General features: G+C 43.0%; 1 protein-coding gene across 1 annotated transcript in view; it reads right to left on the minus strand.

The window, feature by feature from the left end:
* Nucleotides 1-24862, minus strand: part of LOC130113247 (immunoglobulin mu heavy chain-like) — a 124929-nt gene that overhangs the window by 34841 nt on the left and 65226 nt on the right. Inside the window, exon 4 of the mRNA XM_056280815.1 lies at nucleotides 1652-1663. Coding sequence (XP_056136790.1) covers nucleotides 1652-1663 — 12 coding nt within the window. The remainder of the gene's footprint in view (nucleotides 1-1651; nucleotides 1664-24862) is intronic.

The following is a 24862-nucleotide window of genomic DNA, read 5'->3' on the forward strand; positions in this document are numbered from 1 at the left end:
AAAAGTTTTTAGTTAGTAGTGAAATTCTGGCTCAGTGTTAAAGCAGCCCCACCTTACTTTTTATTTATTTATTTATTTATTGGAATAGTTAAGAAAAAGGGAGTTTACAGATATCAGTGACATACAGCAACATATTCTGGGAGCATATTATTTGTATAAACAGATCCATAGAGTAATAGTAAAATGTATTTTGACACAGCTGGTAACTAGTATAAAGAGTATAAGACATGAGTCATATGGTCTCTCTTCTTCTTGCCAGTCTAAACCTTTGCAACAAAATTATGTACATGCTGTAGTTTTCCTATTTTCTTTTTGGGGAGGCTTGAAAGCAACACATTTTAGTGGTCTATTCTGCTCGTAAAGAACAAAATGTTTTGTGTCAGTGAGGCAGAAAATTTGATTTACTTCATTGATATATTTCAGGATGTAAAACACACTTCTGGGGACATTTTTCATCCGGTCAACCTCTGAAACAGTCAAACTGACAAATTGTTTGAAACAGGAATCAAGCAATAGCTATGTTCAAAAATGACTGTCTTCCACAATAACCAAACAAGCAGACAAACAAATTAAAAAAACAAAAAACAAACGTTAATTGCCTAGGCTTTAAAGAGGGCTTCCTTTTCCCCTCAACAGTTGTCAAAATTTTTTTTATATATATATATACACATTCAATTTATTGTCATTAAATCAATGTGCAGGCACATGTTAAAAATTAAATGAATATATATATATATATATATATATATATATATATATATATATATATATATATATATATATGGTATCTAATAATTGTTGATATACATCCTGAGCTTGTACAGATCTTTGTCTCTCATGTGAGGTTTTTGTCATGGTGTTTATCACTGTGTGTACCCACTGCCCCAGGTCACAGTGATAAACACCATTACAAAAACCTAAGCTGCTGCAGTCTGTAGCTGCCACAGGCTTTTCTGAACAACCTGATCTGAAAAACTTGTTATTTTTCTCATAAATCAGTCGACATTTACCTACAACACATTTTATACATTTATGCATAGACAAGAAAACCAAAATGTCTCTAAATTCTGACTTTTTTATAGAAGGCTGCACTGTGTCAGACAACCATCGCTGAAACACCTTCCCTATCAGCTGCACACACTTGTTATTTCATATCCTTATTATTATTAATAGCTCTCTATACAATTATTTTCTAGATGTTTTAATTCAAGTATCATTGTTCATTTTTACAAATCTATACAAATGTAGAGTTCACAAAGGTATGCAACTGTTTGTGTAGCTGAACTGAAGTGTTTAGTAATGGACTTTACAAATCTGCACAACATGTGAATTGATATTTATTGTTGAAGGATCAGATTGTTATAAAACCTTAGCGAGCACCAAAGGATGTAATTTGGATTTGGGAATGCCCACTGCCTACCCAGCCACTGACCTCACTCCACCTCACTGGACTGAACGCTGGATTGTTTAAATAAACACAGGCATGTTGCTACCTGTTCATACTCATACTCCCACCTGGTCATTTGCAACTAAAGCAGATACTGTGCCATACATCGTCCAATCACGAATCTGGGACAATTCATAGTTTGCATATTGACGGTAAAATAAATTAGGCCACACCTTCCCTTGCATATTGAAGGTTAAAAAAAATTAGGCCATGCCCCTAAGGAAATCATGTTGAAGGAAAATAAATCCTGCAAGGGAAAATAAATTCTGAGATGACAGTGAACAACAAAATAAATAATGTGAAATAAATTAATTTACACATTTATAAATGTACTCAATTTCTTTGTGTTTTATTTATTTCCCAATTTATTGGAGCTTTTTTGAATGCGTGAAATATTTAATTACTTATTGCATTAACTCATTTACTTATTTCTCAATTTTTTTGAGCATTTTAAAAAGTCATTTAGTCATTGGTGGATTTATTTCCTAATAAGTCAGGTTTGGTCAACCATGTTACATAAGTTCACCACGTCATGGCTCTGGCACAAGGGAGAGCTGTTCACCTGTGGCTGGAGGGGCAAAAGACTTCTGAAACGCTGCTGACTCAATCACATTTGGGATTTAGTTGGAGTGGCATAGTTTTACTGGAGTCACAGAGGATGGGATGTGTATCCCATGGTCTATAGCGGGCCAGTTTGTTCCCCCACTTAATTCTCCAGCATGTCTGTATCAAGAACAATGACTGAGTTATCCTTCCTGATAATCCTTGCCAGTTTCTTGGTGTCACCTGTGCTGATGTGTCACCCTCCCATCGCACAGCAACACATAATAAACACTTGCCAATACAGACAAATAGAGTGTAAAACATGTTTTACATAACATTGAAAGACTTGAGACAGGGGGCAATTGAAAAGATTTCATCACTGACATGTTTGAGCCAACATTCCAAAAGTTTAAATATAGACAAGTAACTTAGAAAAAGGTCTATAATCTGATGCCAAGGTATTAAAACAAGCAGCCCATTCTAGTTGCAACAGGCTATAAAATGCCCTGGGTTTAAAATGTCTAATAATACTGCATAGACAGTTACTTTTCACTAGACCTCTACAATCAAAGAAATTTTCTTTTTTGTCCTCTACTGTTGTTCCCCATTTCTAAATACTTCATGGCTTGATAAAGTCCCATAACAAGCCTTCCAACATTCATTTACACATTCAGAGATGCAACCACAACTCTACCCCACTAGATGCCAATGTTCACTTGTTAAATTTGTTAGATTTAGATTTTACCACTCACAATGTCAACATTGTGAAATCTCTTTCAAATTAAGTAAAGATACAGGTCATGGACATTTTTTTTTCAGTACATCACTGTGTTTCGGTGTTTATTGGGTAAAGTTTTGAGAAAGCCTCCTCAGCAACATACTAAAAACAACACCTTTTTCTTGATTTTGCTGTTTGGTTATAACAACAACAGCAAAAGTCAAGTCAGATTTGTATCGGCCATGGATGTAATAGTGGAATCGGATACGGCGGCGCCGCTCAGCCTTGCAACCAAGTTCTTTTCCAGTGGTCACTCGCGGTATTGCAGCGAAAAATCCTCTGCAGCCCAAAAAGCATTCTCCCTATAGACCACCATTGTAAAAGAGACGCCTGTAAAACTGTTGACAGGACACTTGCAGCTATAATCATGGCCAATTATTACTCTTTGTACTGTATATTTTCAAGCCATGGGGTTTTAATCTTTTTAAAAATTTCCAAAGCCCAGAATGTTTTTCTGCATGACGTCACGGCTGTGTACGAGCACTCGTGTTGCCGTCTGTATAAATACATCCATGGTTTCAACTCGCAAATAAGTCCCGTAGTAGTCTTATTATGCATCCACGAAGTCCGCTCGCACAGCATTCATGAACGCGCTGCAGCGGATCCTGAACGCGGTTCGCTCGTTCTCATAGCCCAGAGGCATGATGGGAGTTATTCTACTACGCACGTACCCGGAAGTAACCCGGAAGCCAGAAACTTTTTCGCCGTATGCACCAGGCGAGCAATTCTCATAGGAATGAACAGGCGCCATTTTTAGATCTGGCATCTTCTACTAGAATTCATCCATGGTACCGGTCTAAACCATAATTCTGTCCCAGAGGGTTTTACAATAACATTACATTCTGTGCAATGAACAACGGCCTCTATCCACAGACCCTCAATTCAGATGAAGAAAAACTCCACAGAAAAAACCTTAACATGAGAAAAGAAGGGCCATAACGTAAAGGAACCTTTACAAGATGCATCAGTCCTGTAGACATACTCTTGACAATTTTGTCATATTCCTTCTAAGAAAGGTCTGCACCAGTTTTTTGCATAACATCCTCATAACTGTAAAGTCGACCTTGGGAATTTATCAAATCCAATCAAATATTATATCATTGTCCATCCAGTTCTCAAAAACTATAGACTTGTTTCTAAATAGCATATACTGGTTGTTCCAAATAGTGTGGGTATGGGGGGGGGAAATTATGTTTGAATGCTAATTTCCAGGCTTCAAGAGTTTTTTTAAGTTTGTTAGTTTAAGGGGCAATTTACTACATTTATAATTGCAGGAAAGTAAAAATTTTAAACCACAACATTTCTGAAAAATCAGGTTGGGCATATAATACCATGGGGAATCATTATCAGCAAGGCAGTGCTTTATCCGTATGATTTTAAAGATATTATTAATAGTCATGTAGTCCAAAGCATCAAAGCCAACTTCAGAGTATCTTCTAATGATTGTTTTCCTTTTTACATAGTCAGTCTTATTTTTCCAAATAAATGTAAATAAGAGTGAATTAATAGCTGCACACATTTTATTGTCAACATAAAGAGACAATGCCGGGTACACAAGCCTGGAAATGCCTTCCGTTTTAGATAGCAACACTTAAAACAGTAAGATCTCTCTGTAACCAGCAACAAAATATGTTTTTTGCTTTTTCTAATTTGGGCCTGAAGTTCCCTAAAATTCTATCAGAGGACACGTTGTCTATCTTAATACCAAGGTATTGAACTGATTGTTTTACTGTTAACCCACATATAGATGTTTTGTCAGTGTCATGTACATACATTACTTCACTCTTGATCTGACTGATAATTAGACCAGAGGGATTTGGAAAAAACCCTTTAAAGACTCTAGGACGATTGGAACCTGGTTTTAATTTTTTTGGAAAAAGACATGTATCATCAGCCAGTTGGCTTATCTTTAGACAATTATCTCCAATTTGTATACTCTCAATATCTGAACAGTGAACAACATATAAACTAAAAAGTTCTGCAACTATCAAAAATAAATAAGCGGCTATTGGGCATCCTTATCACATTCCTCTTTGAAATTCAAAACGCAGTGAGGTGCCTTTAAGCAGTGAGACATTACTATCGATCTTTTTATACAGAGTTTGGATTATTTTTATTTTTTTATTTTTTACTTAGACCAAAATGAGCTAAAGCTTCAAAAATAAAGGGGTGCTCAACAGTATCAAAGGCCTTGTAAAAATCTAGGCATAAGTGTTACAGTTAAAATACAATAAGGTACATGCTCAGGCATATAAAGGGCAGCCTGACACAACACTTGGGTCTTAACATTTATGATGAGAGAAGTTATTTTCTTGCCATTGCTGACGAACCATACAGAGATTATTTCTTACAATAAAAGGTTTTCAAGTGCTGCATATATTATGTTAAAGGTCCATAATTGACGTCTGTAGCCAAAGCAGACAATCAAAATAAACTTTCAAAAGACTCTCAAGTACATAAGAACGGCCAATGAGTTCTCACAGACACAGGTCGGCTCTGTGAAACGGGCGTGACTGTGTCTGTGTTGTCGTGAAGACAGCTACAGTGAGACTCGCCTGCTCAACACGGGTAGGAGAGACGACAAGATTGCAGCGGGTAATGACGCGACGAAGATCCAGCATATCAGATAAGCAAAGCAAATAACGCATTGTCAGCATAGCAACTGCAAGCAACGGTGATTAGACTGTGTTGAAAGCGCAACTTTTCATGCCAAATCCAAGAAGTGCTCCACCGCAACCGTTAAGTTAAGGTGTTGTGAGAAGTGGTTCGACTTGGAAATTGCAACTAAGGACTCAAGTCTATTAACCTTGCATACTGTGCTTAGCCTATATGTTTGGGGATAAATCTAATGTGCCATGTTCGTGGTTGTTACATGTCATAAGGTTTAAAGGGGAACGCCACCCCTTAAGCAAGGTATACTAACAATTTAACCCTATAAGCAAGTAAACACATTTTTAGTAAGGGTTAAAGAAAAGGACATTATTATAAATTGAAATTTAAGAATTGTTCAAATGTTGTAGTTTATGAAAAGTAACCGAGCTTAAAAGGCAACTTAAGTGAAGCTTACCATTGATGTGAAAACCTTTCTTATGTAAAGGATAAGTGACTTAACGCATTTCTAAGCATATTCTCTCTGCAATTAAGGTTTATACTTGCATATTTGTGCCAAAGTAATTCCCAATCTTCTTATTTTTTATTTTGAAATTGAAGTCAACTCGAAGTCTAGCTAATTTAAATAATGGTAGTTATCTTGATGCAATATTGAAGTCTATATTTAGAAAATTAGGTTCCCCACATAGTCTTCACACAATTGTCAAGGAATTCATACAGTTATTAATAACCTTCCTAGCGACTCACATATAGGCCTACTGTAGCTTACATTTACACACAGCCTAACAGAAATCCAATTCAAGCTCAATAGTTACATACATTTGATAGCCATTCAAGTTATCTTAAGACGTCTGACACAAGCACTGAGACCTGCCGTAAACATGCCAAACCACCTGCTCAACCTGAAGCTACTGACACCAAATCTACAGAAGAAGTGGAAAGGCTACATAGAGGTGAAAAAACCCGAACCCTAACAGAAAAGGGAAAAGAGCTTCAAAATAAAGGCTGAAGAGTGTACAACGTCGGTATAGAATCATCTATGAGAAATGGAGGTATCATGTAAGAATAGGTAAGGAAATACTGACTGATGAGGCCTCCGAAGACGAATTGAATGAGCTGACTGAGAATATGGAAAGCACCTGTTCTGATGTAAAGGTCATTTATAAAGCGTTACGTCGAATGCAAACTCCTGAACCAGACCAGCAGCGCAGAGTTGACACGTGCATATCACTTTCAGCATTCATTATTTGAAAGGCAGAAAGGCAACTTGAAGGGCGTACAACAGATGAAGAGGAAGAACCACCTTGGCCTGATGTTGGATCGATCCTAGACTCACCGAGTTCTTTATCAAAGCCATTGTCTCATCGATCAAAATATGGTTCTACCCACTCTAGCATCCACTCAGTCAATAAAAAGGAGGCCCCGGCTGAAGCTGCCACATCCCAGGAAGTTTTGGCAGTGTTGGATGAACAAGAAAGGGAAGCGACAGAACTTCAAAGGCTAGAGGCTGAAGATAAACAACGGCTGGCACAGTTTGAATCTGAGAAGCTAGTTAGACAACAAGCAATGCAAGACAAGCGTAGAAAGCTTAAACGCCTAGAAGAACTGAAGAAGTTGAACGCTGCGAGAGCTCGAATAAAGGCCTATGATCAGTCGAAGAAAATTTTGAACCAATCGATTTGCTGCATGATGTTGAACCAGCAGGAGAACTTCAAGTTCTTAACCTCACAATTCCTCCAGTTATTCCTCAGTCTCTGCCAGTCACAACCGAAGCCCTCCATGCATCAAATCCCCCATTCATTCCTCAATCTCTACCAGTCACAAGTCAAGCTCCTAGTCCCCAGAGTCTGCAACTGGTACTTTAAGCTCCACCAACTTTGATGCCCATGCCCCAAGTACAAAACATCTCTGATTTGGTCAACATACTAGCAGAAGCTATAAGTGCCAATCATCTTCCAACACCAGAGCCTGCATTATTCACTGGAGATCCTTTGAAATTCAAAGACTGGCGACTATCTTTCGAAACATTGATGTTACGGCTCGCTCATCCCGCGCCTGCAGCCAATCAGCTCGTCAGGACTGGGCTTAGTCGTTAGGGCTGGGCTTAAGTTTGCTGGTCTCCTGGAGCCCGTTGCCAGTTCGTGCCGTAACATCCTCGTTGAAGTGGTTACGCTTCCCTCCCTGTGTATTCTCTCCGAGTTTATCTCGACCCATGGATTTGCCATTTTCTCTGCAGAGTTTTTTTTCCTTGCGGATTCATCCTGCCGTGTCCGTAATTTGGATTACCCGTGAGTTTTCCCGTAATTTCTCTGTTTGTTGGTGACTACCCACAAAGCGACTCGCCGGACTCTTTTCGTTGCCGTGCATGTTGTCCCGTTGGACCTTTGTATGAACCGTTAATAAAGTACGCCAGTTTCGGTGAACTCTATCCCTGCTTGGTGTCGTGCGCTTGGGGTCTTCCACAAACCCTAACAGTACCAACTGGCCATGACGACCCCAGCCGACACAGAGAGCGTACCGACCAGTCTGGTTCAAGCAGCTCTCATCGAACAGATCCGCCTGATCAACTCCCACACCCAGCAGTTAGAGGCAGCCTCTGTCGCTGTGAGGGATCTCCAGACTCGGGTCCAGCCCCTCCAGGCCTCTGTGGATAACCTAACGGGCCAGCAGGCGGCGTTGGCGAGCCAACAAGCAGAGACCCTGCAGCAGTTGCAGACCATCACGGAGGCTCTCGCCACCCAGCCGCCAGGCCAGCCTGCTCCTGGAGTCGTGGATAACCTGCCCCCTGGGCCCGCTGACCCAGTCAACCCTGTGGGGCTCAACCCAGTTCCCCGGGAGCCCTGCCTCTCCAGTCCACAACCATTTGATGGCAACTTCGACACCTGTGCCACGTTTATAATGCAGTATGAGCTGGTCTTCACGCACCAACCTAGCCTGTTCACGTCTGATGCTGCCCGTGTCGCTTACGTGACCAACCTGCTCACAGGCCGAGCAGCTCAGTGGGCCACTGCTTCCTGGTCCATGAGGGCCAGTTTCTGCTTCACCAACGAGGACTTTGTGGCGGGACTACGGAAGGTATTCCACCATTCAGTCTGTGGCCAGGACCCTGGTGCTCGGCTGAGCAATATCCAACAGGGCAGTGGCAGTGTCACGGACTACTCAGTGGAGTTCAGGCTGGCCGCAGCTGAGAGCGGCTGGAACGACCAGTCACTTCGGGTCACCTTCCGGAGAGGTCTCAGCGAGGCTGTCAAGGACCAGCTAGCCACCCGGGAGGAGCCCACCTCCCTCAATGACCTGATCAAGCTCGCCATCTGCATTGATGGACGCCTCTGGGAGAGGAGGCGCAAGCAAGCCCTGCGTGGATCCCCGTCCATTTCCCAGTCATCCAGCACCCCCTACTCCTGCTCGCCCCATGTTCCCTGTGGCCGTTTCTCCCTCCGCGCCCCAGACCACGACGGGGGAGGACCCTATGAAGCTGGGGCGCACGCGCCTTAGTCTGGCCAAACGGAAGGCCCGGTTCAAGGCGGGTCAATGCCTCTACTGCGGCCAGAAGGGACATCTGATCAGCAGTTGCCCCACTCAACCAAAAGACTAGGCTCACTGAGACCCTGGGAGATCCTAGTGAGCCGCCTTTCCTGTTCTCGCCGTCCTGCCCCACCGAACCATCTGGTTAGCGTTACCCTGGCCTGGGCTGACCAGCGGCTCACGGTAGGTGCACTCCTCGACTCGGGAGCTGATGAATGTTTCCTGGACTCAGAGTTTGCTGCCCAGGCCAACATCCCGCTAGAGACGCTGGAGAAGCCCATGGAGGCCTTCGCGCTGGACGGGGTTGGGTGCCTCTGTTAGTCTCTCCTCTGGATAACGGGCAGATGGAGAGGATGAACCAGAGTGTGGAGTCCGCCCTCCGGTGCGTTGCCGCCAAGAAGCTCAGCTCATGGAGCCGGTTCCTCCCCTGGGTCGAGTATGCCATCAACTCCCTGGTCAGCTCTGCCACCGGCCTCTCACCTTTTGAGGTGTCCCTGGGCTACCAGCCGCCTCTCTTTGCTGCGCAGGAGTCGGAAGTGTCAGTTCCCTCCATGCAGGCCCACCTGAACCAGTGTCGTCGCATCTGGGAGGTGACCAGAGCTGCTCTGCTCCGGGCAGCTGAGCGCGCCAGTCGGGGAGCCAACCGACGCCGGTCCCCAGCGCCTACGTACCAACCAGGCCAAAGGCTGTGGCTGTCCTCGAAGGACCTCCCGCTTCAGCCCACTGCAAAGAAGCTGAACCCCCAGTTCGGCAGGCCCTTTGAGATCAGGAAGGTGCTCAGTCCCGCGGCGGTGAGTCTGAAGCTTCCGGCTTCCATGAAGATCCATCCTGTTTTTCATGTGTCTCGGGTTAAGCCTGTCTCCCACAGTCCTCTGATGCCTCCGGCCCCAGCTCCGCCTACCCCTGAAATAGTGGATGGGCACCCCCAGTGGAAGGCCCGCCGGCTGATGGATGTTCGGAGCCGAGGACGGGGGTCCCAGTATTTGGTGGACTGGGAAGGCTACGGTCCGGAGGATCGTAGCTGGGTATCCCGCCAGCTCATCCTGGACCCTGGGCTGCTCACGGAGTTTCATCGTTCCCATCCCGACAAGCCTGGCAAGTCACCTGGTGGCTCCCGTGGAGGGGGGGGGTACTGTTACGGCTCGCCCATCCCGCACCTGCAGCCAATCAGCTCGTCAGGGCTGGGCTTAGTAGTCAGGGCTGTGCTTAAGTTTGCTGGTCTCCCGGAGCCCGTTGCCAGTTCGTGCCGTAACATCCTCGTTGAAGTGGTTACGCTTCCCTCACTGTGTATTCTCTCTGAGTTTATCTCGACTCGTGGATTTGCTATTTTCTCTGCGGAGTTTTTTTCCCTGCGGAATCATCCTGCCGCGTCCGCAATTTGGATTACCCGTGAGTTTTCCTGTATTTTCTCTGTTTGTTGGCGACTACCCGCAAAGCAACTCGCCGGACTCTTTTCGTTGCCGTGCACGTTGTCCCGTTGGACCTTTGTATGAACTGTTAATAAAGTACGCCAGTTTCTGCGAACTCTATCTCTGCTTGGGGTCTTCCACAAACCCTAACAATTGATAGGCAGGAAAAACATTCTAAAGAATGAAAAACTGTATTACCTAAGCAAGTACTTACGCGGCGCTGCAAACAAAGCCATTGAAGGATTTTTCCTACTAGGCACCGAAGCAGCATATGACTCAGCCTGCCAGCTGTTGGAAAAACATTTCGGAGATCCATTTATTAGGGGAAGTCCTTCAGAGACGAGCTGCATTGATGGCCAAAAGTACGCTCTAAGGAGAATTTGCAGACTTCCTCAAGAGCTGCGAGGCCGCAATGCCCCACATTAAGACATTGGAAGTCCTCAATGACTACAATGAGAGTCAAAAAAATTCTACTGAAATTGCCAGATTGGTTGGTATCCAAATGGAACCGCAAAGCGATGGAAGCTAGACAAGCAAACGCTGGGTACCCACCATTCAACGAGTTTGTAGACTTCCTATCAAAGGAAGCAGATCTTGCTTGCGATCCCATATCCTCAATACAAGCGGTCAAGAGTGTGGAAAGCGAGAAAACAAAGCATGTACAAAGCCAACCCATTCAAGCAAAGACACTGTCCAGAAACACAACAGAGTAACATCCCATCATGCATGTTCTGCAGAAGAACAGGACATATCCTTGCCAAGTGCAAAAGCTTCAGTGAAAAGACAATTCAAGATTGTTTCAAGTTTGTACATGCAGAGAAGCTTTGCTTTGGCTGTTTGAAGACTGGTCATCACTCAAGAAGTTTTAATAACAAGAGCACATGTGAAAAGTGTCAGAAGAGACACCCTACATATTTGCATTATGACAAGTTCAAAGAACATCAAATGTCGACACCTATGAAAGGAGATGACAACTCAAAGGATAAAGCAGACACCCAAGAAATGGCTGCAACAGCAACTACCAACAGAGTCATACAAGAAGGCCTAAGCACACAAATGTCCTCAATCATACCAGTCTTGGTCCCATCCACAGAACAGCCAGATCAAGAAGTTCTTGTCTACGTGCTCTTAGACATGCAGAGTGATACGACTTTCATCCTAGATGATGTGGCCAAAGACCTCAACACAAACGAAGAGACTGTCAGTTTGCGGCTATCCACAATGTATGCAAGATCAACAGTCATACCGTGACAGAAACTGTCAAATCTACAAGTGAGTGGATACAACTTAGAGAAAAGGATTCCATTGCCATCAGTTTTCATTCCAGCAGACAGGTTGCACATTCCAACTTCTGAAACGGCTCTGATATGGCCTTATCTGGAACAATTGGCAGACAAGATTCCACCACCATTGGATTTGTGAAGTAGGCCTTCTGATTGGCTATAACGGCCAACAAGCACTTCTTCCAAGGGAGATCCTGTCCAGTGAAGGAATTCATCCGTATGCACAGTGAACTGATCTCAGCTGGAGCATCATTGGCTGTGTGACTCCAGCAAGTGACTACGGCGATGCAATAGGAACCAGTCATAGAATCATAGTGCGACAAGTAACACCTGCTGTGCAGCCATCAGTTGAGCTAAAGAGAGAAGTAGACTTCATGTGCAGAACTCAAGTCAAAGAGCTCAATCCAACAGACATAATCAAGGCTCTCGAATCTGATTTCACAGATATCACTGCAGATGATAATCCAATTTCTCAGGAAGACCTTCTCTTCTTGTCCAAAGTGAAAGAAAATATAAGGCAGAAGGAAGATAGCCACTACGAACTCCCACTTCCTTTCAAGACGGACAGCCTAATCTCCCAGACGATAAACGAAGTTCAGTTCAGCTGAAAGAGTCTAATTGGTTGAAAGGGCCCGACTTTCTTTGGCAGCAGAATCTTCCACATAAAGAGGAAATGGCGGGAGAAATAGAAATGACTGACCCTGAGGTGCGCAAAGCCCATGCTCATGTAGTCAAGACAAAACTGAAGCTACTAATCAGTCACACTACACTAGATAAGGGAAAACCGCTTACTGGATCAGTTCACCTCGAAAGACCTATTCACAAGGTAGTTACCTTACTTGAAGCCAACTAAATCACATACTTAAAGTCAAATTCATTCAGACTTAAACCATTTGATAAATTCCTTTCATAATCTTTGTTTAAAAGTAAATCCCACATTCCAAGTTAATGAGTGATTTTGGTGGCAGCGTAAGTGTGACAATTAAAATACAATAAGTCACACGCTCAGGCATATAAAGGGCAGCCTTACACAATACTTGGGTCCTAACATCTACGATGAGAGAAATGCTTTTCTTGCCATTGCTGACGAACCATATTTTATTTCTTAGAATAAAAGGTTTTTAAGTGCTGCATATATTATGTTAAAGGTCAATTACTGACGTCTGAAGCCAAAGCAGACAGTCAAGAGAATCTTTCAAAAGACTCCCAAGGACGTTAGAACCTCTTTTCATGACAAGCGGCCAACGAGTTCTCACTGTATCTCTCTTCACGACACCACAGACACAGGTCGGTTCTTTGAAACAGGCGTGACTAAGGCGTGGATGTATCAGAGAAACAAGACGTGTCCAAGCAATAAACGCCCGTTTCAAAGAACCGACCTGTGTCCATGTTGTCGTGGAGAGAGCTACACTAGGAATAGTATAATAGCATCGTCATGGATTAGATCTGGATTGTCGATAATATCCAGGACCAGGCGGATATTGTTTGCGATGTGTCGACCTTTCATGAAGCCTGACTGTGTAACAGAAATTATTTCTTCCAAACAAGGCTTTAATCTATCGGCAAATAATGCAGCAAACCATTTGTAATCTGAGTTGTGCATTGTTAATGGATGCCAATTATCTAAAAATAGAATATCTTTGTTAGGTTTTGGTATTAATGTAAAAAATCCTTGCTTCATTGACTCAGACAGCTCACCCTTTTTGGAACATTCCTCAAACAAATCTAAAACCAGCTCTCTAATATCATCCGAGACAGTTTTGTAAAACTCCAGGGGTAGACCGTCAGGGCCAGGGCTTTCATTAAGGGGAGTCCTTTTTGACTACTTCATCTAATTCTTCTAAATTATGTGGGCACTCACAAAAGTCAACACTGACTAATTCTAGGGATAAATTATTTAACTTTATCAAAGAAGGACTTGCAATTAAGTGGGGTAAAGGACTTAATGTACATATTTTGATAGAAACTAGAAACAAATGTAGCAAACTGAAGATTATTCACTAATTAAGACTCCATTGATATAGAGAGATGATATTTTTTTGTTTTCACATCTTTTTTTCCTCTAATTTAAAAAAAGTAAGCAGAATTATTTTCTCCAAATTCTAGCCACTTTGCCCTGGACCTTATGAAGGCACCTTTTGCTTTCTCAACATAAAGATAATTCAGATTCTCCTGTAGTGAATATAGTTCTGTTTATCATCTTCAGTGGGTTGATCTAAATATAACATGGAACTTATTTCCTTTAAAATGTTAGAATTTCCAGAAGCATTCGTTTTTGAGAGTTCTTTGCTATATTTAAAAAACAATACAGCATTCAAATTTTAATAGTTCCTATTTCAAAACAGGAGATATATTCTTAAATACTATTATTTTTTTCCTAATATTTTCACAGTAAGAAGGCTGCTGTAAGAGTGAGCAGTTCAATTTCCAACACCCCGGATGTCTACGCCATCTATTAGCTCAATTAGAAATAACAAGGTCAATGTAGGCATGATCTGTTAAGGGAGCATGAGAGATTTCACTGGAAAGTAGCAAGGGTGTAAGACAACCACATATAAGCCAAAAATCTATCCGTGATTTCTTTGATAAATCTTTCTTAAACCATGTAAATGAATCCATATTGGTTGGATGAGTACATCTATAAGCATCTAACAAGGAAAGGTTTCCAACAAAACTAATTACTGGATAAAGGTTGTTCACACTATCTCTTGGGGGGAGTCTGTCTAAATATAAATTGGGTGCCTCATTTAAGTCCCCACCTGCAATTACTGAGACAGAGACATATTTTTGTTTTAAGGAAGACATTTTGGTGGATACATTCTCAGGAAGTAAAATGTTCAAAGGAGATCTATTAAACTCATAAATATTTGCTAAAATAAAGAAAGAATCCTCAATTTGTAAAACCAAAATTATCCATCTTCCTTCCCTAGGAAAATGTGTTTCAACTGAGCTTCCACTAAACTTGCCATCAAATAAAATTGCTCCCCCACCAGAGTTATTTGATCCATAACAAAACAATATTTTACCTCCACACTGACTTCGCCAGAATTTTTCATGTGAGTTTCCAGTAAAAAATAAATATCCCTTTTCTAAGATTTGCAAAATAAAAACAAAACTTTGCATTTAGTGACTTCATGAATACCCCGCACATTAAGAGAAAAGCAAGAAAAATTAATATTACAAATGGAACAATATGAAATTGAATTGAATGAAAAGAGAATTAAAAAAAAACCTACCCTTTTGGTAGATATGGAATATGTTTAAGTTTGAGAGTTAGAGAGAGAGAGAGAAAAAACAAAGCGCAAAATATAACTTAATCTTATACCCTTTCAAAAACAATAACTTTGTCAGCAGTGGGCTATCTCAACATGGACCCAAAATTTTTTTTTTTTTAATCACCCTAAAACTCACACTGTAAATTCTAAAAGCCAAGTCCACCAAAAAAAAACAATAACCAGGAAACTGACCACACCCGGGAAAAGCAAGCAAATGAATCCAACCGCGCCAAATTAATTTCACATAACTTGACACAATTAAATTCATTCAACCCCCCCCCGTGCAATCGGCCCCTCAAGTAAACTCAACCCCCAGACCCACATTGCAAGGGGATAAACTTAATCAAGAGCTTGCTACATTATAAAGGGAGATAAAGATTTTTTATAAGTGACAATGGAACTGAACATACAATAACGCACCCCCATTGTTTTGCACTCAAGAGGTAAAGCAAGCAAGCGAAGGAGAGCGAGAAATCCTTTAAACCCAAACCAGCACAACATGGAACTTATTAGCATGTGAGAGGCATACTAAACAACATTGGGTTTGAAAATTTAGCTGCCCACCAAGTAGTAATAACTAGAACATTTGTTCATCATTTGAAGTCAGAAGCCATAAAAAGGTTAGATATCGTCTGCCGAGACTCTTTTCCCAGCGATGATTGCATAAGGACCACTGCAGCCAGCCTGCTTTCCTTCCTCCCTTGCTTGCTCCAAGAGCGGCCATAGTTTGCTTTGGTCATCCTTTGTACGCTGAGTTAGGTCTTCCATGATCCTGATCTTCTTTTCTTTGAGCGCTTCAGAGTTCTTGGCATCTTTCCAAATGCAATCGCAGCGAGACCGTGAGGTGAATTGAAGAATGATGCGACGTGGCTGCCCATTACCATTCTTTGGTCCCAGTCTATGGACGACACCAACGGATCCCTGAAGGGTGTCGGCTAATCTAGGGGACACACACATGTAAATACACCAATCATAGACATTTTCACATTTTCTCCTTCGCGCTCTGGGATACCTGATATTCGTAGGTTCCATCGTCTTTTGCAGGCATCCAATTCGTCCACTCGGTCCTGAAGCTTTTTGTTCACTCCCTCCAACTTTTTAACTTCTCTTCTAGAATAGCAACTGTATTGCCCGCATCACCTGCCTGTTTTCCTGTCTCATACACCAAGGCGGTAAGATCCTGGATGGTCTTGGTATTGGCCTCCCCAGTAGCTTCGATTGATGGCAGCCTCTCTAGAAACTTGTTCTGTCTTTCACCAATCTGTTCAATTGTGGCAAGGAGCATGGAGTTTGTCACGTCAGATTGATTGTGATCAATTTTACCCATTTTTTCAGATGAGTCCTCAATTGAAGTTGAGGTACATTCAGTAACATTAAATCTGAATGCAATACCCTTGTTGCTGAGCCCTAATCAGAGTTTCATCAGGATAGCCAATAGATGGTCCTCGAGGGTCAGACAGCCACGCACAACCTCAACACTGTCTTTAACTGTTTGGAGCAATCACTCAAAAATGACACTGGTCAGACTTGTGAAAAACAGAACCTGTGCTGGTTTGCATTTGATAGCGCTAAAGGAAAACTGTGTGTTCCTGAGTGTTGCATTTAGTTGTTCATTCTCGGCTTTGAGTTTGTTGATGTCCAAACGCAGGTTGTCCCATTCGGTAGAAAGTTGGCTGTACTTCTGTTTGAGGTCATCATGGAGAGCCTTCGGGACCGTGGCTTCTGAAAAAGAGATTAGCTACAAAGATAAATAGAAATTTCACAGTCCTATTTTTCATATCTGGGAAACGGCTATACTCTGGGTGATCATTCAGAGTGTGCCAAACAGAATCATGGCCAAATACTTTTTCACAACAAATATATAAACAGGACAACCTGATTAATCCTGGTAGTGAATGTCCTACTGTACAATAGTTAAGATGTTAGAAGTTCTTACCCGTGCAAGGACCAGCACCAGGCTCCATTCCGCAATCATTTGGGGAGAGGGAAACGCGTGTGGATTCCGATGCAGCCTCATAAACAACTTCTGTGGACTTATGTCTATTGTCTGGCTGTCTGTGGGGGGGTATCCCTTCTACTTTTTCTCTTATATCTAATACACACAGAAGAGAGCAAGTAGTTAGTACAAAAACAGTTAATTTACTCAGTTGACCACAGGTTTATCACATCCTCAATTCAAGTCAGTGGAAATCACATAGCACGCCTCAAAGGGCTTCATGAGATAATGCAGACATAACAGGAACTACCTGGCCTAACAGATAATCCTTACAAAAATATAGCTACATTAAATTACTCACCATTTCTTCATTTCGACTACTTCGAGTTATGCTATGTTGAGTCACGGTGGGTGATCACAGTGAACAACAAATCACAAGGAAGTGACCATATTTACCTTTCATGTTTTGCATCACCTTTGCTGGACTGGGTTGAGTAGACGACAGACGGGGCAAAATCAGGACTGTCGAAGTCCTCAGATGCCTCTTCTGTACAAATAAAGTGTGACTAACAGTAACTTACAGTACCGTTAATACACCAAAACAGGTCATTGGCCTACCATTACTACGTTAACAGTTACTAACAACACAACTTTAGCAAAATTGAACCAAGGTACACTAGCTTCTAAGCTAGTTCAACTCAAACTTGAACATAATTACTCTATTACTTGCAAACATTGTTAGTTATATATGCACATGACTCAATAATTACATTATTTAACGTTTGTTGTTCTAAGTTAAAACGAGCGATGTAACGTTATGTCTGATTAGCCTGTTAGCTGAGGCCTAACGTTAACTTACCTGTTATGACGTGATCACTGTAAATGTAGGCATTTTTAATTAGTTCCTCGCTCCAATCGCCTCTTCTGGTTGCTTGCAACCAAAGACGTCTCCGGTTAGTCTTAAAAGGGGTGTGAGTTGATGGAATTCGGTAAAACTTGAGCGTTTTGTTTGTCAAAATGATTCTGGCAACCGACTGCACAACACAACACGATGATGCCGGCCGCTTCCTTGCTGCAGCCGACATGCGCAGTAGAACCTGCGTGACGTTAGAGTGACGTAGACTGATAATTCCCCCCTAGGTTCTCTCACTCACTGCCAGAAATACTCAACACATAGAGAAAAGCTGAAGAAGGAACTCAAGACATTTGGGTGGGAGTATTTAATCTTAGAAATGTATTCAGCATTGAGGGGGAGAAATATAAGCCAGTTTGTGTTCTTACAAGAAATTGGCATAATGAAGAGGATCTAGCGCTATAATTATTTATTATTATTAGGGGTTTTTTTCTCTCTCTCTTGCCTTTCATCCTTTAATATTCTGGCCCACACTCCAGCTCAGTAGGTGGCAGTAATGCACCTTAAACGCTAGTTGCCACCCGCCATTAAATACAAGGAGGAGGAGGAGGGGGGGGGTTCTCTCAATTCCAATACGCCCATTTCACGCCGCGGCCATCTTGGATAAAAAAAAACCAAGTGGTGGTAATTTAGCCACGCCCCCTTCTTACTCAATGGGAAATCAGTGCAGCCGGGGCCAGCAGCAGTAAACATGGTTTGGACTACCAACCTCGAGCACCTACCGTCATTTACCACAATATGAAAACTAAGCTGGATCTTTTCTTTTTCGAGTACTTTCTGCCTCTCCTGTGCCAGTGAGGAGAGACACACACACAGGGCTGTATTCAACGAAGCTGTTTAATCACAATAAAATAAAAAATAAGATACATTTCATTTTTATACTTTACATTCAATATTTATACATTAGATTGTCCCACCTACAATATTTTCATTCTTTGTCCTTTAACTTTAACAAAACTGGTTCATTTTAAACTAAAATATGTTTGGTCAACTGTCATTCTGTTGTACCAATAAACTGGAACTCGCTAAAAAATGGGACTGTACTGAAATGAAGTTAAATATGTTTCAATCTATCTAAAGTTTGTGTGCACTATTTTCTTGTCAGCTGAATTTAACAAAGGTTTAAAACAGTGGTCCCTGAAAATGTGTTAGGAGAGCACTCACAGTCCCCAGTTGGTTGACTGTTCCACTTAGTGGAAGGGGTATGACTCCATCAAAAATGTGGTAATCCTTTATGCGTCTTATTGACCGTTTGACGTGTATTCTCAAGCCAGCAGTACTCTGTGTGTCTGTGAGCTCATCACAGCTAAACTGCCCACTTGGGCCTAAAAATGCAGGGATGACAAGTTTTACATCTATTTCATCGAGCAGGTCTTTGATAAGGAAACCCTTATCGGCCATGACCTCATCACCTGACTCTAAGAGGTCCAGAACACCTGACCTCTTAGTTATCTCCTTATCAGAAATACATCCTGTGTATAGATTACTTACCAGGCTAACTGACCCTGAGGGAGTGATCCCAATTAGGGATTTCAGTGTAGTGTTACTTTTATGATGGGAGTATATCATGTTGTTCAAAACCTTCAAACTAGCCGTCTTGATGCAGATCTCTGTGAAGTCTAGTATCACTCTTGTGTTTGGGTAGAATTCCCTGAATACTGGTGGCATTAGCTCATCTACTGCTGCTCTACTAGGCCATATTGGGAGGGTCCCTAACATAAAGAGCAAATAGTTGGCCCACGTCGTACAGTTCCTGCTGACTGTGGCCGGCGACACATTGAATCGTACAGATAAATCCAGAACAAAAAAGCCCTGCCTCACACGGCACAAGAACAGGAAAAACTGATCAATCAGCGATAAATGCTCTGCATGGAAGCCAGACACAGAAATGTGTTCTAGGTTATGGCTGTTCCTTTGCATTTGAGTCCATTGCACCATGGACTCTGCAGTAGGCTGTAAAGCTAGGAAGACTGCTTTGAGGGTGTGGTAATCCTTAAAACCAGTGTAAAACCCAGGGGTTAAAGTGGGATTTGGTAAGTGGGGGATCTCTGTATTAGAGAGGTGGGCAAAAGTGCGGGAGTGATAGTCGGCCCCAATACTGCGTCTCAAATCAGGAAATTAACCCTACGAGCACATGCACACACACACACTACATACTCAATAAATCACTGGCTACATGTTCAATTTAAAAATTGAAATGCATTTTAATCAGTCTTTTGTATTAGTTGAAAGTGCCACTGAACAGACTTCATGAATTTACTAATAGTCATCACAACATTTAATGTTCCAATTCCAATCATAATATAAAACAAACCAGTTTTTCAGCAATAAAAATTGAATGCTGAAACAAGCTAATAATAGCTACCGGTAGCTAACGTTTGCTAGCTAGTTAGTTATTTGAATGAAAATATTGCATGGCCAGAGCTAAGGTTGGACAAACATAACTAGCTAGCTACCGGTAACGTTACCGAACGCTACCGATAGTTAGCTTGCCTAGCATCATTCAAACAACTAGCCAGCAACGTCAGCAACTAGCTAGCAACGTTACCGGGTGGAAGATAGCTAGTTAGCTAGCTAGCTAACGTTACGTTCGCTAACGTTAGTTGCTTGAATGAAAACCACAGCAGGGCTAGACAAAACTATTGGAAATACTATTGGAAATACACTGAAGATACTCACTCTTTATGCCCCCCAGTCCAGGATAATAGTGCAGGTAGCAGGTTGACGCTCTCTCGAGTCTTGTCTGCCTGGTGCGGTGAACTGACCCTGACCCGTGAGTGTGAAGCCAGTCTCTTTTGATGTCAAGTCTGGTGAAGCCACACAGCAGGCAAGTGCGGGTCACGTGAGGACGCGATATCATTCAAACTTTTAGAAAAAGTAAAGTAGTATAAAAATAGAAGAACGACTTTATTTGCGATTTATTTTGTAATGCTTGTGAATTGGCTGCATCATGTTTTTTGTTTTAAATTTTACTGTGACAAAAAGGTTGAAATTACTCCTGTCTACAGAGTGCCGGATCTCAGCTCCGGTTGACTTGGGGGAGGAGGAGGAGGGGAAGTGCCGGTGTCGGGATCCGGGGAGCTCCGGCCCACTTTAATCACTGGTAAAACCTGATCAGATTGGGCGCACACTGGAAGCGTTCTAAACCAAAACGCTCACTTTTCAGCTTTTTATTTTTGTCCTCCAGGAGAGCGATGCGTTTCTTTACTGCGTCAAGCTGGTCTTCCACAGAAAGGGGCTTCACGTCGTAGTCATGATCAGGTAGAGTCGCCCAAACCTCACTGGACACATGAGGATATGTTATACATGTGGGAAGCAATATAAATCCACACATTTTCCTGTTATCAAGATGATGTGTCAAAACAGAGCTATCCACGATTGAAAGATTAGTGAATATATATATATATATATATATATATATACATATTATACAATGCAGTAATCTACATGTTTGAAAAATTCTATTGTACTGACATTAACAACTCACCTATCTCCCTCATGTTCCTCTTCATGTTCCTCTTCATCTTCTTCCGCTATTAAGTCACCAATGTGACTACAAACAGGAGCAAACATTTTTCAACGTCAAACTTCTGTCTCCCTTGTAATGTTGTAGTCACAGTGAAACTGGTCACCCCAATATTATTTAACTGGCTGTACATGGTGCAACCTCTGCAGCTCAATGCATACAGTAACGTTAAATGTACATGCAACCTCTGCAGCTCAATGCATACAATAGGCCTACATGTACATAATGTCTGTTGCAATAACAGCAGGAGGAGTAAACATTTAGCCATATGGCATCTTGATGTGGAATTTAGTTGTAAACATGAGTGCACAACTGTAAACGTTACTCACTCATCTGCTGACTCAGGTGTCACCTCCCCAGCAGGTTGACCACCACGAACAGGAACCCTAAAAATACAAGCTATTAATGGCAGGTATTATGTTTCATTTCATCAACATCCTAACATCATTTTCATGACAACATCCAGCTAACGTTATTATAGCTCTGCATGACCTACCGTGATGTCTGTCTGCTAGTAAAGTTAGTAAACTTAGCTACCTCCTCGGCGTAGGTTGATTTGACCATGGAAATATGGTCGGTAGAGTTCCGGGTTTCAGTTTTGTCAGCCCAAGAAACGTCTTGCGAAAACAGTCCTCGGTGAAGTGCTATGAGCACACCCTGGTGTTGTCTGTGATCTATAATGACAAATGATATCTGACGTTACTGTCAGCAACATGTTAACTGTCATGGTCGTAGCTAGCTAACAACGTTGCAAGGGCGCTAGCTAGCTGGCTATCCAACCAGCTAGCTAGGTAAAGGTGAAGGTATTGGTAGTTACCTGAAAATGTAGCCCTGTATCCCTCTTAATTTTCACCACCCATGCCTTACGGGTGTGCAGGCGTTTGGGGAAGCGGTGAAACGTCAAGGATTTATCTCTTTCCCTTCTTTGATAGGAGTTGCAGGATGGTACACAGCAGTACGACATGTTGCTTCCAGCAGCGTTTTCAACGAAGTAAGAAGGGGGCGTGGCCAAGTTCCCACCGCTTGATTTTTTTTTAATCCAAGATGGCCGCGGCGTGAAATGGGCGTATTTACATTAATCTTAGTTTGGGTTCCCTAAACATACAAATTCCCATGAAATTAATAACCTTTAGATGAATAATCAAACAAGACAAAGTTGCAACTCGAAATATTTAGTTATTGCAACAACAACAAAAACCAACCCAACAAAACAAAACAAAATAAATAGTGCACTTTCACTATATCAAGCTCAATACGGTTCAAATACAACATTAAAGTAGGGACCTTTTTCAGTATTCCAAACCAAGCACATTAAACATGAACTAAACTAAAGCCGGCATCTATCAAACTAATGAAGAGGTCCTCAACAACCCACCCTCGCTGCAGGTCTGGTTTCACGTGTCCCACCGATGTTACCGTCCCTCTTGCGAGCTAAACGGACAAACGTACTCACTCAGGTCAGGAGAAGGGCAGTTCCGCAATGGTCAGGACGTGGCGCTGCGCACGAATGGCCCAGCAGGCGCGGTGGGGACGAGACAAAGGCCTGCTGCTGGTGACTTGCTCCAGCGTGAGAACCCCACGTAGCCGGAGGAAGGGGGAGCAAACCCTGGCGGCGGCTCCACCCGCTCTCTGGTGTGTCTGATCCCGTACGAGTCTTCTTTTAACAGCTGCGTATGTTCACGGAACTAGCAAGCAAGGCTACTATACCAGCCGCTAGCTTAGCTACCTAGCTGGCTAACGAGTCACGGCGAACTGGAGAAGGACGCAGCAACATCTAACCGACGTCCACTTCACATCCACCGGTATCACACTTACAGCTTACGCCTTCGAATATTGTGCGATTAAACTTGTAAATTATAAAACTGACGTTTGCTACGTTTTCCAACTATCTCCTCTTCACCGGCCTTGAATCTCTCGTCTCCCCGCTTCTCTTCTTCTTCTTCTTCTGCTCCTTCTTCTTCTTTTATAAATGCTATGTAGAGGATGTGAGGCCGCTTATGCAACAAACAGCTGTCAAAGCTGGAAAGGTCCTTTCCCGAGTAGCTTTATTGACAGCTGGCTGCTTATGGCATGATACAGGCTTGTACTGTCTCATAAAGAATTTGCTGGACCCACTGAGTTATTTTTCTCTTTATTTGTTGAGCACTTTCCCGGCCGTTGAGTGTTTGTTTTAACAGTTATACACATTTTATGGCGAATGTGAAAATAGTGACAAAGGTAACCTTTCAGTCTCCTATATTGAACTCACGCAGACGGGACTTTGACAGAAACACGAAACAATACATGGGGGTCATCTACCTGAACAACAATGTTGATCATGGTTAGAGTACCAACGTTACACAACATAACAGAACGATAACTACAATTATACCACACTAAATAGGAATCACATAAACACATAAAACCACATAAAACACTTGCAAAACATTTAATAACATAACTGACCATCTGAACGCAGTGCCTGATGGGTAAAACAGGAGGGCACAATTCTAACGGGGTAGCCTCTTCGCTACATTACCCCCTCCAGCGTGTCGCCTGTCCTCAGCCGACAACAAAGTCCCTATAGCGAAGGGGAAGGCACGGGTCCCTGTTCCCCACTGTCCGTCCGGTTGGTAGGGCCTGTGGGTGTAAGAGGGACCGTCCCAGGTTGGCTAAACTGATCTGCAGGTTCTTCAGCCAAGGGGCGGTAAGGTGCCAAACGGTCCCAGTGCAGAACTACCACCCGCCCCCAGACACACATTTTCGCTCGGTACACAACACCCGAAAGCTGCTCCAACACCTCACAGGGCCCCACCCACTGGCTGGCGAGCTTGGGGGAGACTCCTCTCTTCCGAGTTGGGTTGAAGACCCACACCTTCGCTCCTGGGGTAAAGGAGCGGCCCTGTCAACGAGCGTCATACGCCCGCTTTTGTTTGCCGAGCAAACTCGTGTGCCTTGGCCAGACGTTGTTGGAGGTCCCGCAGGTACTCGAAGCCGGATATCTTGGGAAGGTCAGTGCCAGGGGGCGTGCCAAAGGCTAAGTCCACAGGGGTCCGCAGTTCTCTCCCGAACATGAGTGCGGCCGGTGAACACCCAGTAATTTCTTGTATCACCGACTGGTACGCCCACAGGACCAGGGGTAGATGACAGTCCCAGTCTAGCTGGTGCCGTGAGGTGACAATAGCAAGTTGGGTTGTGAGCATACGATTGAACCTCTCCACCAGTCTGTCGCTCTGGAGGTGGAGGGTCGTTGTCCTGGTCTTCTTCACCCCCATGCGTTGACACACCTCAGCGAACACCTGTGCCTCGAAGTTCCGACCCTGACCGACAGAAAATCTCACACACCAGCCACTCGGCTGTAGTGGCAGCGCTCTGGTCTGGGACCGCATACGCCTCAGGCCATTTGGTAAAGTAGTCCATGGCCATAAGGACGTAGCGGTTTCCGTTGTCTGTGGTGGGAAATGGGCCAAGAAGGTCAACACCGACCCGCTCCATGGGGCCCCCCCACCTGGTATTATTGTAGAGGGGCATGAGAGCGTCTGGTTGGTCCTTTCTTGGTGGTGCAGGCATCACAACAGTGCACAAAAAGTTCAGTGTCGTACCTGCATCCGGCCCAGTAGAACCGTTAGCGCAGTTTG

Source organism: Lampris incognitus, chromosome 5, assembly GCF_029633865.1.
Source record: "Lampris incognitus isolate fLamInc1 chromosome 5, fLamInc1.hap2, whole genome shotgun sequence".
NCBI classification, from domain to species: domain Eukaryota; kingdom Metazoa; phylum Chordata; class Actinopteri; order Lampriformes; family Lampridae; genus Lampris; species Lampris incognitus.